The sequence below is a fragment of the Diceros bicornis genome, chromosome 16 (assembly GCF_020826845.1).
Source record: "Diceros bicornis minor isolate mBicDic1 chromosome 16, mDicBic1.mat.cur, whole genome shotgun sequence".
Lineage (NCBI taxonomy): Eukaryota > Metazoa > Chordata > Mammalia > Perissodactyla > Rhinocerotidae > Diceros > Diceros bicornis.
The window spans coordinates 59,679,128-59,694,967 of record NC_080755.1 but is presented as its reverse complement, the minus strand read 5'-3'; the positions used below and the strand labels follow the sequence as shown (position 1 = coordinate 59,694,967).

The 15,840-nt window shown below is 39.2% G+C and overlaps 1 protein-coding gene across 1 annotated transcript in view; it reads left to right on the top strand.

Annotated features, from left to right (window-relative positions):
* Positions 1 to 15,198, top strand: part of RTTN (rotatin) — a 160,938-nt gene extending 145,740 nt beyond the window's left edge. The window contains exons 44-49 of the mRNA XM_058557288.1: positions 1 to 127; positions 2,290 to 2,492; positions 5,401 to 5,668; positions 12,142 to 12,245; positions 13,338 to 13,407; positions 14,438 to 15,198. Coding sequence (XP_058413271.1) covers positions 1 to 127; positions 2,290 to 2,492; positions 5,401 to 5,668; positions 12,142 to 12,245; positions 13,338 to 13,407; positions 14,438 to 14,523 — 858 coding nt within the window. The 3' untranslated portion in view covers positions 14,524 to 15,198. The remainder of the gene's footprint in view (positions 128 to 2,289; positions 2,493 to 5,400; positions 5,669 to 12,141; positions 12,246 to 13,337; positions 13,408 to 14,437) is intronic.
* The last annotated feature ends 642 nt before the right edge of the window (positions 15,199 to 15,840 follow it).

The window sequence follows — 15,840 nt, the reverse complement described above, 5'->3', positions numbered from 1 at the left end:
GAAGCAGCTCTTGAAGCTCATCTTGTCCCTGTCTTGCACTCTCTCTGGCCTTGGCTTCTGATCAACGATTCGTTGATGCAAATTGCCCTGCAGCTACTTTGTGTCTATACTGCAAATTTCCCAAATGGTAAATAGAACCCGATACTGCCTTTCAGTAAATATACTAGCATGCTAATTTTGCATAATGTAGTTAAAGTGGACTAGGAAAACCAATACGTATTTTGAAGTGTTTCTCCTACTTATTGAGGGTATGTTGGTTAAAGGCACGCTTTCTTGTAGGTATTATAAGAACAGACAAGATATTTTAGTATGTCTGTTAAGATACAAGGAGTCATTAGACAGCTCAAGGAATAGAGAGGGGGAAACTGGCTGGATTATATGGCAGTGGGAAATTGAATTTAATATGAAAACTGAGAGTGAAAATTAAGATGTAAGACCTTAAAAACCAGGTAAAGGTTAAAACGTCTATAGATTCTAAAGCAGGAGACTGGCGTGATGACAGTGAATTCTAGATACAGTTGTTCTGGGAAGAGTCAGTGTCGTTGGAGCGCCTCTCTCGTTCATTGATGTCACAGACATTTTATTGAGCGCCTGCTGTGGGCCATGCGTCATTAGTGGCCTGCAACTCAGAGTGAGCAAAGACAAGGGTAGAGCTGACGTGAGGAGAAGATGTGAAATCGCTGTTTGAGCCGAGAGAAAGCAAGCCTGCTAGGGAAGTGAAGTAGGATTGCTGGTAGTATTAATTTCCCATTTGAAACTTTGGTCATAAATTTAAGGTTTAACCAGTCAGCAAGTCTGTGTGCTTCCTTCTGGCAACATTCAGCAACTCAGCAACTGGGTCCTCCAAATATCAAAAGATATACAGAGAAAGGACTGGAACTTAAAAACTTCAGAGCCACGTAGTCACCGCCACGTGCTGGGGATAGCTTACTCCTTGATAGTCCAGCGCCGGCCTCCACCTCCACTCTGGAGCCATTGGTCTCTGTAGCCCACTCAGCTTGTCTCTGGCTTATGACGTAAACAGACTTTCAAGCTCTGGACCCCTTAACTTTCATTGTGGTGTGTGGAGTACACCACGATGCAGGATTGTCCTTGTTTTCATTCTGCTGCTGCTAACTTGCTTGTCCTCATTTCTGCTCGGACAGTCTCCTCTCGCCATGTCTTCTAGCTCTTACAGCGTGACCAGTGCAGGGTCGCTGTCTCTCAAGTGTTGCCTCTGCACATTGTCCTTCTTTACCCTACCCTTCACTTCGAAACTTAGGGTTTAGGGAAGTAAGGAGGAAAAAAGAATCAGTGGATGAATATTGAGCAAAAGAAACTAGATCTACTGTAATATAAATCTTTTGAAACTATAATTGATATTACTTTTATACTTAAAATTGATATAAATATTAGAATGTGGTTAGGTTACTAAATTGAGAAACTTTTTATTTTCCCGTCTGGTTTGTTTCCAAGCAAAACTGCATCATTTAGTGACAGTTTTGTGTAACAGCTAATGGAAACCTTGGTATTTGGATACTGCTATATAGTGTGAATACAGGAAAGATCACTATATTTATTTGTGTTTACTTGCCTTTCGTGAGTTTGTTTTACAGCATGCATTTGATTCTGATCTAGTTATACTTAAGCTGGACTCCTTGTATGGATTTTCATGATTAATTACACCTTTGGTTTATGTTAACAATACAGTAAAAAGTATTTTTAATTCTTTTATGATTATTTTTGTCCCTTGATAAACTCCATATGGTTGTTAATTTACTGAGAAAACACTGGACTCTGGAAAACCAGTTGACAAGACTGCTGGCTCTTTCTACTTATGAGCTGTGTGACCTTGAGCAAGTCACTGACTTTTCTGAACTCTGTACCTTCATCTAGCATATATGGCTGGTAGCATTTGTCCTGTCCCTCCACTCCAAGATTATTGTGTTCCTCATTTTTTGTTTTTCTTGTGTAAAATGAAGGCATTAGACAAAATTACCTCCTATTTCTAAAATTCTGTTCTTCTACACAGGACTTTATTTAGATGTCTTCTTTAGGAACTATTAAAAACCCTATTATGCTTATTTTATTCTTTTTAAAAAAATAAACCTAGTGTTTTTAAATGCTCTGTTGAGATCATTAGGCCCTTAATGAAGACAGTGAATGCATTAGGTTGAATGTAGACATCAACACTAGCCTTCAGTGCTGATTTGCAGTTCACAGGTTAATGGCCAAGACATTTGATAGACAGATATGCGTTACCAAACATCGAAACTGAGAAGACATTATAATAGGCTGTTGTTTTTTAAGGTTGCAGTTCTCTTTGTTGGTCAAGTTATGGACAGTATCCTGTTCAAGCTGCATGTAGAGGAGCCCCCGGCAGCTCTCTGATGCTCTGTATCCTGAAGTTGGCTTCCCAGATGCCTCTCGAGAACACCGCAGTTCAGCAGATGGTCTTTCTCTTTCTTTCAAACCTGGCCTTGTCACATGACTGTAAAGGAGTAATTCAGAAAGTGAGTACTTACACTCTCCTTCATGTCATAAAAAAGATACTCAGTCAAATAATCCTTCTAATCAAGGACGTGTGTGAAAAGTCTAGAACTCAATTTCTAGGGTTAATTTATTATGATTTCAACACATCTTATTTTACAGGATTGTAAAAGGATTAAGAGGTTTGCTTTGTTTAAGGCCAGTTGATATATGATACATGAAAAGTGACAGAAGCTAGAATATGATGATACATTTCCTTTTAGTTTATCTTCTTAGCTTTTGGATTATATTTTCTCTGTCTCAAAAATGAAGGTTTTAGAGAGACAGCAGTCTTACATTTATTTGAGATAATAAAGGTAATATATGGATCTTTAAACAGACCAAATTGAGCTATAAGAATTTGAGTTCAATTTACATTGTCAAAATGGTTTATGAAATCACACCCTCCTTTTGCCAAGTTAGACCTCACTGCTGTATGACGTAATTGGTGATTTTATCAGTCCTCTGGGGCTCCAGTGCCGAAGCTAGACTTGTTATCACTGATGTTAACTTAGGGGACTTTAAAAGGAGTCGAGTGATTTCAACAATTCTAGTACACATGTTCAGTGACTATATTTAGATGTGTATAAACAGAATCCCTAATTTGAAAGGTCCCTTAAAATTTGAATATGATCAGATTATCTATTACTTAGTAGTACACAGTAATTTGAGTGCTTCTGTTTATTTTACATGAAGGCCAAGATAAATTGCAGAAGTTGACAGTATTTGTAAAAATTGTTTCCTTTTCCTTTCCTGTGTCATCTTCTCAAACGCCCGCAAAAAAACGCTTTGAGTGCAATCTCCTAATAAATAGCCGTCTTACTAAGGAAAGATCTTTTCAGTGGTGTGTTGGAGCTGACTCACGTTGGTTCATGAGTGTCATTGTTAATTTTCATGAGTTTCGCAAACTGGATGACATCACTGTGGTATCTTGGAATCAGCCACAGTGGGAGTAGTCACACCTTGTAAATTGGCAAAAGGTGCAAATCATGGATCCACTGCTGTCACTGGAGCCAGCTGTTTATTTACCAGCACATGCATATATTTTCTTCATATATGTGTGTGTATGTGTGTATGTATATATACACACACACATAGATATGAAGTCCTCCTAAACTGGATATATGTGATGACCATCCTTCCCATACGTGAGAGCATAGACCAGAGGGGCAGTGCTTTCTGCCGCTTTCTTATAGAGCACAGTGGGAGAAAACAACGTAGGAACTCCCAAAAGGAATGTAAGTGCTAATCTTGAGTCTGGTATGTGACTTCGAGCTGGGGACTTATTCTCTTTAAGCTTCTTTTAAGTTTCTTCATTTTTAAAATTATTAGGTTAAACAAAATGATCTCTAAGATCTTCAACGCTCAACCTGTGACTCTGGTACTGTACTTAAACATATTTTGAAGCAAGTGTGATCAGACTCTTTTTTAGGTGCAGATCAATCAAGTTGTTTTTCCTCTGCTTTAAATAGGAAACCCCTGAGCCTTCCGCTGCTGCATTAAGTTATAATGAGCCACGGACACTTGCAGTTACACCTCTTCATCTATAGGCATTAGAAAATGTAGCTAACACTACTGTACAACTGAGATTCTAAATGTTCAGTTTCTCTCTACCGTGGCATGTTTCTCTACATTCTACCTGGTGTAGGAGATTGTCTCAAAGCATCTTTAGGCCCAGCAAAAGAAGGAACACCCACAGCACACTTACAATTTAAAGCACTGCTATATGTTTTATCACTCTTGTCTACCCCAAATCTCCAGTATCATGGCAAAGTCTAGCTAATTGGGAAAGGCAAGGGATGAATCTAAAAAGCATTAATTTGGGCTGAGAGATGAGAAGTAGGTATGAGTGATGGCAAATGCAGTGCAAAGTGGGTGTGTCGTTTTACAGTTTACCTGTTGCTTGGATAATGTTGCTAATATTTCTGTAGCTCATTTCGTTCTTATACTCAGAGTCCTTTTATATTAAAGTGTTAAATTTATTTTATAGATTCAAGCCAACATCTTGATTTAGATCCAGGAGAACTGAAGTAATAAGGCAGAGTAGATTATTAAACAGAGAGAGAGATGAGATATTCTGGGCAGTTGTGAAAGTTAAGTGATAACATTTCTGCACCCTGGTCAAAATGTCCAGATGACTGTGGTTCCCGTGCTGTCCTGGGCTGCTTCTTGATATAGGACTTTTATACTGTCTGTCTTTCTTTGCATATAGATTATTCTAGACAATAAGTTATCTTTCACTTAATTAAGGGTTTGGTGGGGTTTTGTGGAAGGGGTTTTTTTTGGAGGTTGAAGTAACTCTTACGGTTCAAGTAATAAACCTTTCTCATCTGTAGGTTTATTAGAATGACATAATAGCCGTGACAGATCATCTGTAATGATAAGCAGCTAGGGCAAAGTGAATGTAAGATGTACACACAGATTTTTTTACCACGCTTGCAGCTATAGAGATTCGTATATCCTCTGTACTACCGGAGTTGTTGACTGGTATCCAAGACAGGTTTGGTTTTCTTTTTTCCTCCCCGCAGGGTAGCTTTTAATGAGTAGTAGAGTTGCCAGAAGGCAGACGGAAAGAGAAGACTCAAAAGGCTTGAAAAAAATCCCCAAACTGAATTGTCAATCCTAAATAATTAAGAGTTGACTATAGTTTTCTTTATCCATCATCAGGAAAGAATTAGTAAGAATTAAAATTTGAGCACTATTTTGTTCTCCTTGACTTTTTCACTTATACCTGGAAACAATATAGATGGAGTATTTGGAAGGTATCAGGAGGAAGGAGAAATTAAGGTTGGGGAAAAGAAGAGCAGAATGCTAGTTAATTGGTCTCCAAGGGACTAGGAAAATAATGAAGAGGCTCAAGAAGAAAATAATATTCTCTCTATTTACCCACAGAGTAACTTCTTACAGAACTTTCTATCTCTAACATTGCCAAAAGGAGGAAATAAACATCTCAGTAATCTGACCATTCTTTGGTTGAAGTTACTCCTGAATATATCATTTGGAGAAGATGGGCAACAAATGATCCTGAGGCTTGATGGCTGTCTAGACTTACTTACGGAGATGAGCAAATACAAGCATAAGAGCAACCCTTATATACCACTTCTTATTTTTCATAATATTTGCTTCAGTCCTGCCAATAAGCCCAAGATCCTGGCTAATGGTGAGTATTCACATTACATAGCACACACACATACACATGCATCCATTTCTACATATGGTTATTCATAGAGCATTCCATTCAGATTAAAGCACAAAATAATTTTATAAATAATTTGCCCGGTATTTATTGAGCACCCACCATGTTCAAAGCACTGTGGGAGGCAGGGTCTGTGGGATTGAATCAGGCATGACTCCTGTCCTCAGAGACAAATCAGCCGTGGCTCCAGTCCTCAGGGAACTGCCCAGAGTCTCCTGGGGTCAAATCAGTCACTGATGGCCACAGTGGATCCAGGAGATAGCAAGGAGGAGGAGGAGCGTGGGCGTGGATGCTCTCTGGCCACGCCTCTACTCCTCCCATCTCTCCTTGCTCATCCTCTAACTCCCCTCCCTCCTCTAGTCTTTGAGCAAATGCTGCCCTGTCGCTGAAGGTGAAGCCTTTCCAGACCAGCCTATCAAAGTTGTAATCCCCACGCCCTTCTTCCTGCCTCCTCTCCCCTCCCGCTCACTCTGTCTCCTTTCCCTGTTTTATCTTTCTCTGTAACATTATTACCAGCTGATATGCTGTATACTTCCAGTATATATCTGTTTATTCCTAGTCTTCCCACACTAGAACAGAGGCTCTTACAAGGTCGAGAGGTTTTTGTCTCTTCTCTTGATGTTTATCTATAGCACCTAGAATTGTGCCTGTCACTAGTGAGCACTCAGTGACTATTTGGTGATTGAGAGCCTGAGTAGGCAGGAGAGTTCAGGACCCAAGACCAAACGGTGAAATTAGCCTTACAGAGACTTCATTCTGAGATATATATGTAGGACAGACGGAGGTGACAATTGGTGAGGATTCAGAAAAATTTTGAAACAGAAAGAGAGAAATGGCAAGATCTGTTTCTGCAACCATGTGCTGTTTCTGTGAGGAGTCTGTGAATTTCATAGGGAGAGAGTTTTATAAGGAGACATTGTGTTATCATGAAATAAAAAAAGAGGTGGGCCCTAGACGCCCACACACCTGGTGTTGGATGCCAACCCCTTATGTACTCATTCCAACATCACCTCGGGCAGCTTCTCTGGGAACAGTTACTTCATCTAATAAAATAATCCCTCCTTTCTTGGTTTTTGGTAGAAATTAGTTTATAAACAGACCTAAAGTACCTAGCTAGCACTGTTTATGGTACATGGTAAATGCTCAAGATATATTAGTTCTCTGTTCCTTTCATGTTTTCACTTAATCTTTTCTTAGAAGTGTTTTTCTATGAAACATGGAGTTTTCCAAATGAATGGAAATGATTCTAGTTACATTCTGCTTTGTGTGTGGTCATAATTCTGTTTTTCTGATAATAATTGAACTGCTAGACATGAAATGATTTTAGAAGTTCAGCCAGCTTTTCACTTACCTAAATTTACTGTGGATCTGCACTCTGCCTTCCTAGAGTGCCTCCACTGACACTGTGCTGGCTGTCGTGGGGGTGGGCTTCTGTGGCTCTGTTCCATCCTTCTTTACCATCTCCGCTTCAGTCCTCACATTTGTGAAGTGAGAACGATAGGCCCGACCTCACGGGGCAGTGAGATAGTGTGTGTGAGGGATCTGTTCCCATGCTGGTGTCTCTTATTAGTTATTCGCCTTTCTCAGAGGAAGTTTTTTCTTTGGGGACTACTGATCACAACTTTATTATTGAGAGAGTTAGAAAAAGGACAGGCTTTTCGGGAACCGAAGGAAAAGTCCACATTTTCCGCTCATGGATCTCTCTGGATTTATTTTTAGCATTTCCTTGTATCAGCAATGCTCCCTTTCCTTCATTAGCTGAAAGCAGATAGACAAACTTGTGGTAAGAAGGAGCTTCCCCAGCCCCACAGATATGAGAACGGTGTCTTCAGGGCAGGGATAGGAGGCGGCAGCTGTGCAGTTTCTGTGTGGACCTGTAAGGGCATGTCACAGGCGCTGCCTCCCATTTCCACTTGGGGATCCAGAGGGAGGGCTTGTCAGAGTCAGCTAGCTTAAACATCTACCAGGTAAGGCTACATGACTCTGATCAGTAGCACCCAAACATCTGGTCTGGAGGGTCAGGAATGGAGTGGGCAGTAGGGCTTGACCTTGCAGTTAAAAATAGATCCAGTGGCGGGCCGGCTTCATGGTGTAGCGGTTAAGTGCACACACTCCACTGCTGGCGGCCCGGGTTCGGATCCGGGCTCGCACCGATGCACCGCTTGTCAGGCCATGCTGTGGCGGCGTCCCATGTAGAGTGGAGGAAGACTGGCGCAGATATTAGCCCAGGGCCAGTCTTCCTCAGCCAAAAGAGGAGGGTTGGCATGGATGTTAGCTCAGGGCTGATCTTCCTCACAAAAAAAAAAAAAAAAAAAAATAGATCCAGTGGGGCCGGACTGGTGACACAGTGGTTAAGGTCACGTGCTTTGCTTTGGCAGCCCAGCCTTCGCAGGTTCGAATCCCAGGTGTGGACCCACATACCACTCATCATGCCGTGCTGTGGCAGTGTCCCACATACAAAATAGAGGATGATAGGCACAGATGTTAGCTTAGGGCTAATCTTCCTCAGCAAAAAAGAGGAAGATTGGCAACAGACGTTAGCTCGGGACCAATCTTCCTCACCAAAGAAAAAGAAATAGATCCAGAGTACTCCTTGTTTCTGGTAATGTCAGGCTAGGTCTCCTCTGAAAACAACAAAAACATGCTAGATAAAATATTAAAATTCTCCTTAAAAAAAAAATCAAAGACCTGAAAAGATAGTGGGAAACTTCCAGGCCAATTTTGATTGAAAGTTTGTGCCCAGAGAGGTAAGAAGTATATAGAAAGCTCTTTCGCCCCAAGGACATTTGCCAACATTATACGCGTAGCTTTTGTTCAGGAGTGCCAAAGGGTCAGGAAACAGAAGTCAAGACTCTCCAAGATGGGGATGTTATGGGCCATCCTGCGTGTATTAAGCTAGAACTCCAAAGAACCAACCTCTTAGGAGAAGGATGAATCAGAATTAAATTGATCCCCCAACCCTCATCCAGGTGACTGTGAAGAAAAGAAAAACAGGTGTGACAACGGGCACCACAGACTGCCCCTCGCGGCTCTGCCCCCCAGACTCAGGCTGGCCCATGACCGTGGGGTGAGCTGGTCTTGGATTGACAGTGCCTCTGGCTGCTTAGCAGAAGCAAACTGCCACTCTGGTGGATAGAGGACAAGTTCATAGTGGGCCTCAGGGAGCCTCCACAAATAATTTTTCAAAAGCATTAACCAGTACACAGTTAAGGATGATCAAGCACATCAGGAAGCATGGCCACATGAATAGAACCAACGCGGCAAAAATACCAACTTAGCTGCCTGGACTTCAGTATTAGAATTATAAAACACAGATTTAAAAACAAATTTATGTCATATTTAAATAAATGACAAGCTCTAAAATATTTGCAGAGAATAGGAAACTAAAAAATGGAAAGATTTGAAACAAGAACCAAATAGAAATTCTAGAACTTTGCTGTCCAATATGATAATCATTAACCATGTGTAGCTATTTAAATTTAAGTTAATTAAAATATTTAGTTTGTCAGTTACGTGAGCTACATGTGGCTACTGGCTGTCTTATTAAACAGCACATGTATAAATATTGCCATCATTGTAGGAAGTTCTGTTGGACAGCACTATTCTAGAACTTGAGTAGCCAAAATTAAAAACTCAGTATACATTCTGGCAGCAAGTTAGGTGTGGCAGAGGAGAGAATTTAGGAATTAGAAGATAGATCAGAAAACTAACATCCAGAATGTAGCACAGAGAGCTAAAAAGATGAGAAAGGATTAAAAGAATAAAGAGTAAGTGACAAAGCAGATACATTGAGACAGTCTAACTGCATCTTTAATTGAGGTCCTCAAAGGAGAGGAGAAGAGAGAGGAAATATTTGAAGAGATGATGGCTGAAAATTTTAAGTACTGTTTTAAGACACTAATCCACAGATTCAGAAGACTGAGATAATTCCAAGCAGATAAATAAAAATAAACTCACTCCTAGACACATCATAGTGAATCTGTAGAAAACTAAAGAAAAAAAGATGAAATGGACGCTTGTGCTGACAAAAATAACTTAGAAAAATGTATTCAAGAAAAAAATTAAAAACCAAAAAGTCTAATAGCTATGAAAGACATTGTGTTAGTCAGAAATCTAACTACATGGAAAACCCTAGATCCAGATGGCTTCACCAGTGAGTTCCACCAAACATTTAAGCAACAAGTAATTCCAAAGAGACTGAACTCTTCCAGAGAGGACAGAGGAAATAGTCGCTCATTTTGTGAAGCTAGCATAACTTTGTTAGCAAAACCTGACAAGAACACAGAGTGTTCTGGTAAATGTTTACCTGCTGGCTCTGAACAGAGAAGTAGGATATATATTGAATATATAGAAATTTTATTATATATAAATATATAAATTTTACTGGTATAAAGAGTGTATAGCACACACCTTATAGATTATAGTACAATACACGATACTCTTTGTCTTGTCAATTCTGTGTGGCCAGTGGATATTCAAAAACACTTGCATTGACTTTTGCTAAACTCTTGTGTCTGTAGGCAGTCTATGGTTGCAGTTTAGTCACGATTTGACAAACAGAATTGCATCACAGTCTGCTCTTTTCCCAATAAATTTATTGTCATTAAATCTGATATGTAAAATACTGTTAAAACTGTTTCTCACCCATATGCAAAATATATTGATAAAACTGAAACCTCTTTCAGCTTTACCACTGATTCAACCCTGACTGGCAGCATTTGTTGATATTCATGGTATAAGTACACTCACTATAGCTGATTTCAAGCTGCCAACATGACATCTCTAAACTTAGAATTAAATCAATTATATTAAGAAGAAAGGTAATAAATATTCAAAACCTATCATTTCCTAATTATTTAACTACATTTTACTAGTATCTTTTCTCTTGAGGTTGTTTATACGTGTATGTTGGCGTTCACTTCATACCTATTTGTTAAACTCAAAAATGTTTTATGTCCTTTTTTGTATACATGTCATATTTCACAGTAAAATGTGATCAAAAAAAATCAATCCACGTGTATTATCATAGGGGACACTACATCAATTGACCTATATATGTGCTTTATTAAAAATTTTTGAGAGAGAGTAACTGGTAGAAGGAGTTATTATAAACTTACTTAGATTCTGGCTTATATGTTCTGAGGGTTTGGTACAGTGTATAAAAGCATCACTTGATGATACTCAGCTGGAACACAGGGAAGTCACCCTCCTATTTGATGCTGTGTCCTGAGTACCAGCTGCCACCATCACCTCCCCTGATGCATTTCATCACATAACTATTTATGTAGGATAATTACAGTAGTTATGATACAGGGAAAGCACAGGGAACCGTGGAATGCAGACGAGGTGGTGAGGCGGGAGGGGCAGTTGGCAGGAGCATTGCTGTGCCCACTCCCACCTTCCGCGCTGTCCTTCCCCTGCTCAGAGTTCACTTCATGGAGTAGCTTTTTTTTTCTGTGAAAGATTCTAAATTCCTTAAAATTTCTTTAAAAATTCTGAATAGAATCACCTAAACAGCACTTTTGTTTGCTTTAATTATGGAATCTTGCATCTAACTAGTATTTATTGAGCCCCTAAAATGAACTGGCTCCTTGACTGGAATGTACACCAGTGAGTGACCCAGACCCTGCCCTCAGCCTCACTCAGGGGTGCATCCAGTGGGTGGGGAGTAGTCACTGGATGTAGAGAGAGTCCCCAAAACAAGTGTTGCACCCTTGACAATTTAATGATGTATAAAATAAGTAATAAAATAGATTCATATATTGTTCTGAAACATTCTGACAATTTCCTTGGGACTAGACTTTTCTGCATCTTCACTTAAAATACCTAGGCTGCTGCAGATAATTTGTAAGTCTTGATTTCATACTCTGGCTAGCTTTGCAAAAAGGGGGCATCTTGTGTGGTGACATGCCTTTAAATCACTTTTTCCTCTGACACACACACAAACGTTCCTCTAAAATGTTTAGTCCTTTTTAAAAAGGCTTAACTAATATGGTATTTCTTGATTATTGTTTTATATATAATAGCCCATGCTATTGATATGTTTGTATAATAGTCTTTATAATTTATCATAAGAGCAAGTGTGTTTTCCTGCACACCAAAATCTGAGCTATAATTGAACAGCTCATTAATGTAACTCATTATGTAATTACTTTATTTCTGCACTGTTGTTGTCTTTAAATGAATGTGCCTTTGTTGAATTAGGGCCAAAAAAATTAGGCAGACTCAGCTTCCCTGACTGTTCTATGCCTGAAAACAATTTGTTTTGAGGTTGTCCTCCCACATACCACATGGTATAAAAGATTGCTTTTGCCATAGTCTAGTGAAACCAACTTTGTATATATTCTGATGGAAAAAAGAGGGTATCTGACTAGTCCAAGGTAAGAATACAATGTAATGTCTGGGACTGACTTTTTTTTTAATGTGTTTATTATTAGAAAAAGTCATTAGTGTGCTAGCTGCCTGTCTGGAAAGCGAGAATCAAAATGCTCAGAGGATTGGAGCAGCTGCACTTTGGGCTCTGATTCACAATTATCAGAAGGTCAGTTTTTTACATCTTTGTCATACTTAGGGGCAAAAGCAAGCCTCTCAGGATGTGTCCAGGGCCGTCAGAGGAGTATCAGCAAGAAAGGAAAAGAAGTCAAAGACACGTGTTGCCTTGGTGCGTTTGCACAATGAGTAAACCATCACTTGAAATCTTTTTCATTTAATCATTTCAATGGGATGTCTCAGAACAGTGTCTCTCTTTTGAGTGAATTTTCCCTGTTAATATAAGTTAATTTGCCATATAGGTGTAATGTTAGTATAGGTTGTTTTTTTCTGGAAGAGGTGTCAAGGAAAAATGCGTCTTGAAATGAAACCAAATAATGAAGTTTGATCCAACAGTGTGATACCCCTTTCTCTAGTATGTGCCGTTGTTGAGTTTTGACATAAGCTCTCTTGTCAGGCTGCAGCATAGGGCTGGCCCGAGGGAGCGGCGGGCAGGTAGGGACTTACACCTGCTCTTTCTCTGACCACTGGTCTTCTTTCATTGCAGACATCTCACTGCTGAGAGAAATACCCACATGTACCAGCAATTAAATAGTAGCCAAGTGACAGTGTTAGGAGGGACAGCCCTCCCCAAATGGTGCTCTCAACTGGCCGTCCCCGATCCATGCTCCTTGTTCTCCCCACTGGCGGCGTCAGCACACACGAGACAGAGGCTGCTGCTGTCGCCTTCACCCGTGTATCCCCAGGGCTTAGCACAGGATTCGGCACTGTGTAGTCACTCGATAAATATTTGTCGACTAGCTGACCAACAATGTTCCATATACTTGACCTGAAACCTGAGGTGTGAGGGAATATGAAATACTGAAATTAAGATTGAGCAGTTTAAATAGCAAATCGCGATGAGGGGAGAAGGGATGAAGGAACGGAAGAAAGAGTGTGGGACAGCAGAGAAAGAAGTGAGATAGGGAGGGATGTGGGTGCTGGCACCATGGCGTGTAGTAAAGTAGAATTTTCTAGCTGCGTTATGTATTTTATAAATCCTGTTTAACACTGCAGTCAGCAATGGCAGAATTAGGATTGTGTATCCTGACCTTTACCACGTGGGAATAAATCTAATTAATGGACTGTTCCGTGTTATCTCCAGGCAAAAACAACTTTGAAAAACCCATCCATAAAAAGAAGAGTGGATGAAGCATACTCCTTGGCAAGGAAAAGTAAGTTTCAGCATTAGAGAGATTACAGTTAAACCTGGCAACTATTGAGTGAATTCCGGACTAATGAAATATTTGGACAGTTCATAGCAAAATGACAGTTTTCTATGCTGGTGTTTTATGCTGATATTTGAGGAGCTTTTTTGTCAAAGCATTGTAAAATGTGCTAACATTTGACCTGTGCTTTTCATTATAACATTTTTTAAATAATAAAATGTTCTGCCAAATGAAGGGTTGAGATGTGATAGTTTCTTAATGTCTGTGATCTTTCTCCACGTCATTTTTTTCTTGTCCTAAAAGTCCTTTGCCAGTGGCTACCATGCTAAAGTGTGTTCTTAGGTGATAAGACCTGGGCCCAATTAGAGTTGACCTTGAACAGAAAACTTGGATCTAACATCAGGGAGTTGAATTACAGTCTTCCGAGAATAGATCCCTTTGCCCCTGTATCCGCTCGGCCCTGCGATGTGATCATGATATGAGGCAGGGTTTTCTTTTCAAAGCGCGTGTTTTGTTTTGAGTGACACCATTTTTCAATGAGCATTATTATCTGAACACTTTTTATGCTAGGACACTGAACTGTGTCTTTCCTGTACTGTACTAGGTCGGTGGTTATTAATTTGTGTTTTTGTAGTCTGATTTTTCGTCAGTGGTTTGTGGGTTTTTTGGTTTGTTTCTAGTTGTGACCATGAGTTTCGGGAGGTAGTGAATAATTGAGTTATGTTAGAGTTTATGTGTTAGGAGGAGTGTACATAAAAAGAGCAAGGCATTCATTTGGGATTATAAATAATGGTATCCAGTATGGATGTGTTGTTTTTTTCTTTATACTCTTTGGCTAATAAAAAATAAATATAAATTCTATAACTTCTTAATTTTTTTAAAATGTGAGATATTGCTACAATGCTATAGCAGTTAAATAGAACTTTAAGTTACTTATAAATCCTATTCATGTGTGTCTGTGTGTGTGTGTCCACTCTTAAGGGTAGTATTCAGTTTAATAATCTTACTCTTCCGTACTCTTATTTTTCTATCTCAGCTTTCTCAAACTCAGAAGAAGCCCCTCTAAATGCCTATTATTTGAAATGTCTTGAAAACCTCGTGCAGCTTCTGAACTCTTCGTGAGCGCTGTGAGATGCTCTGCCCTGAAGCTGACGTCCACCAGATAGGTGAGCCAAGCTTGAAGCAAGTTCTCTGTGCAGCAACTGCTGCCTGAAGACATGCTAAATCTCTGCCAGGTGTGGATGCCCTTCCTTCCTGACAAGAAACGGAACTGGTGACGTCCCAGCTCTGTCCCTTCGCACCAGCTCTCTACCATAAGAGCAGCGGACAAGGAGATGGCGGAGTAAAGACATAGAAAGTTCTGGGAACATACACATTTGTACATTTTCCTGTGCAATTTGTTTTAAAAAATCCTATTTAACAGTTATTTAATAAAATAAAATATTTTTAGGAACTGAAAATTGACTAATAATTGCTGCTGGCACTTTTGTCAGTCTCATGAATGTAAATTTTAAGAATTGAAAGAAGACACTGTGTTCTGATTTCCTTTTCTTTTTGAAAAAAATTTTTGCATGAAATTTGGCTCTTGTCAATACAAATCGTTATTTTTCAAACCTTTATGTTATCCAGAACATACACATTGGTGAAGGGATAGATGTAAATGTGTATAATCTCGTGAGTAGCTTCTTTATGCAGTTTTTTATTGATATTAACTCCTTTCCATATGATTTATAAATCTGTTATATTTTTGTATTTTCACCTTCTGAAATGCTGTGTAATAAAGAAGGAAGAAATAGAGTTTATGGTCATGTAGGCCTGGGTTCAAATTCCAGCTCAGCACAAAACATCATGAAGAACAAGACTGGAAGGTCTAGCAGGAACAAGCTCTGTCAAGTGCTCCATGACAGAACTCTTAATTAACATGTAGTTTTGAACCCAGAACTTAAATCAAAATCAATTCAAGTGCTAATCAATTTCACCAGTTTTCCCAACACTTTTGAAAGTAAGAATAAAAAATGGTGTCTAAGAAAAGAAAAATAAAAGCTGAAATACATATCTGTATGCGTGTGTGTGTATACACACACACACGCATACAGATACATACATTCAGTATTTAGGAAAAAATTTTCTAATTGAATTATGGTTAATAGAAAAAAACATTTTTTATTAAGTGCTGTTACCAAATTACTATCATCAATAAAATAAGCTACGTGATGTTATTTAAGCTGGAAGCATGAGGACAAAATATATGTTAAATACTGAAATAGAAGCAGATAAATTTGTAGGGTCTGAAAATTATTGATTAGAGATCTGGAAAATAGATTTAGTAAGTTCAGAAGTTTCCAGGCAGCCCAAGTTAATTTGAAGCAATGGACATATTAATATTCTGAAAAACTCACCAATTGTAAGGGCAGGAATCTTAGAAATTATTTCTACCTT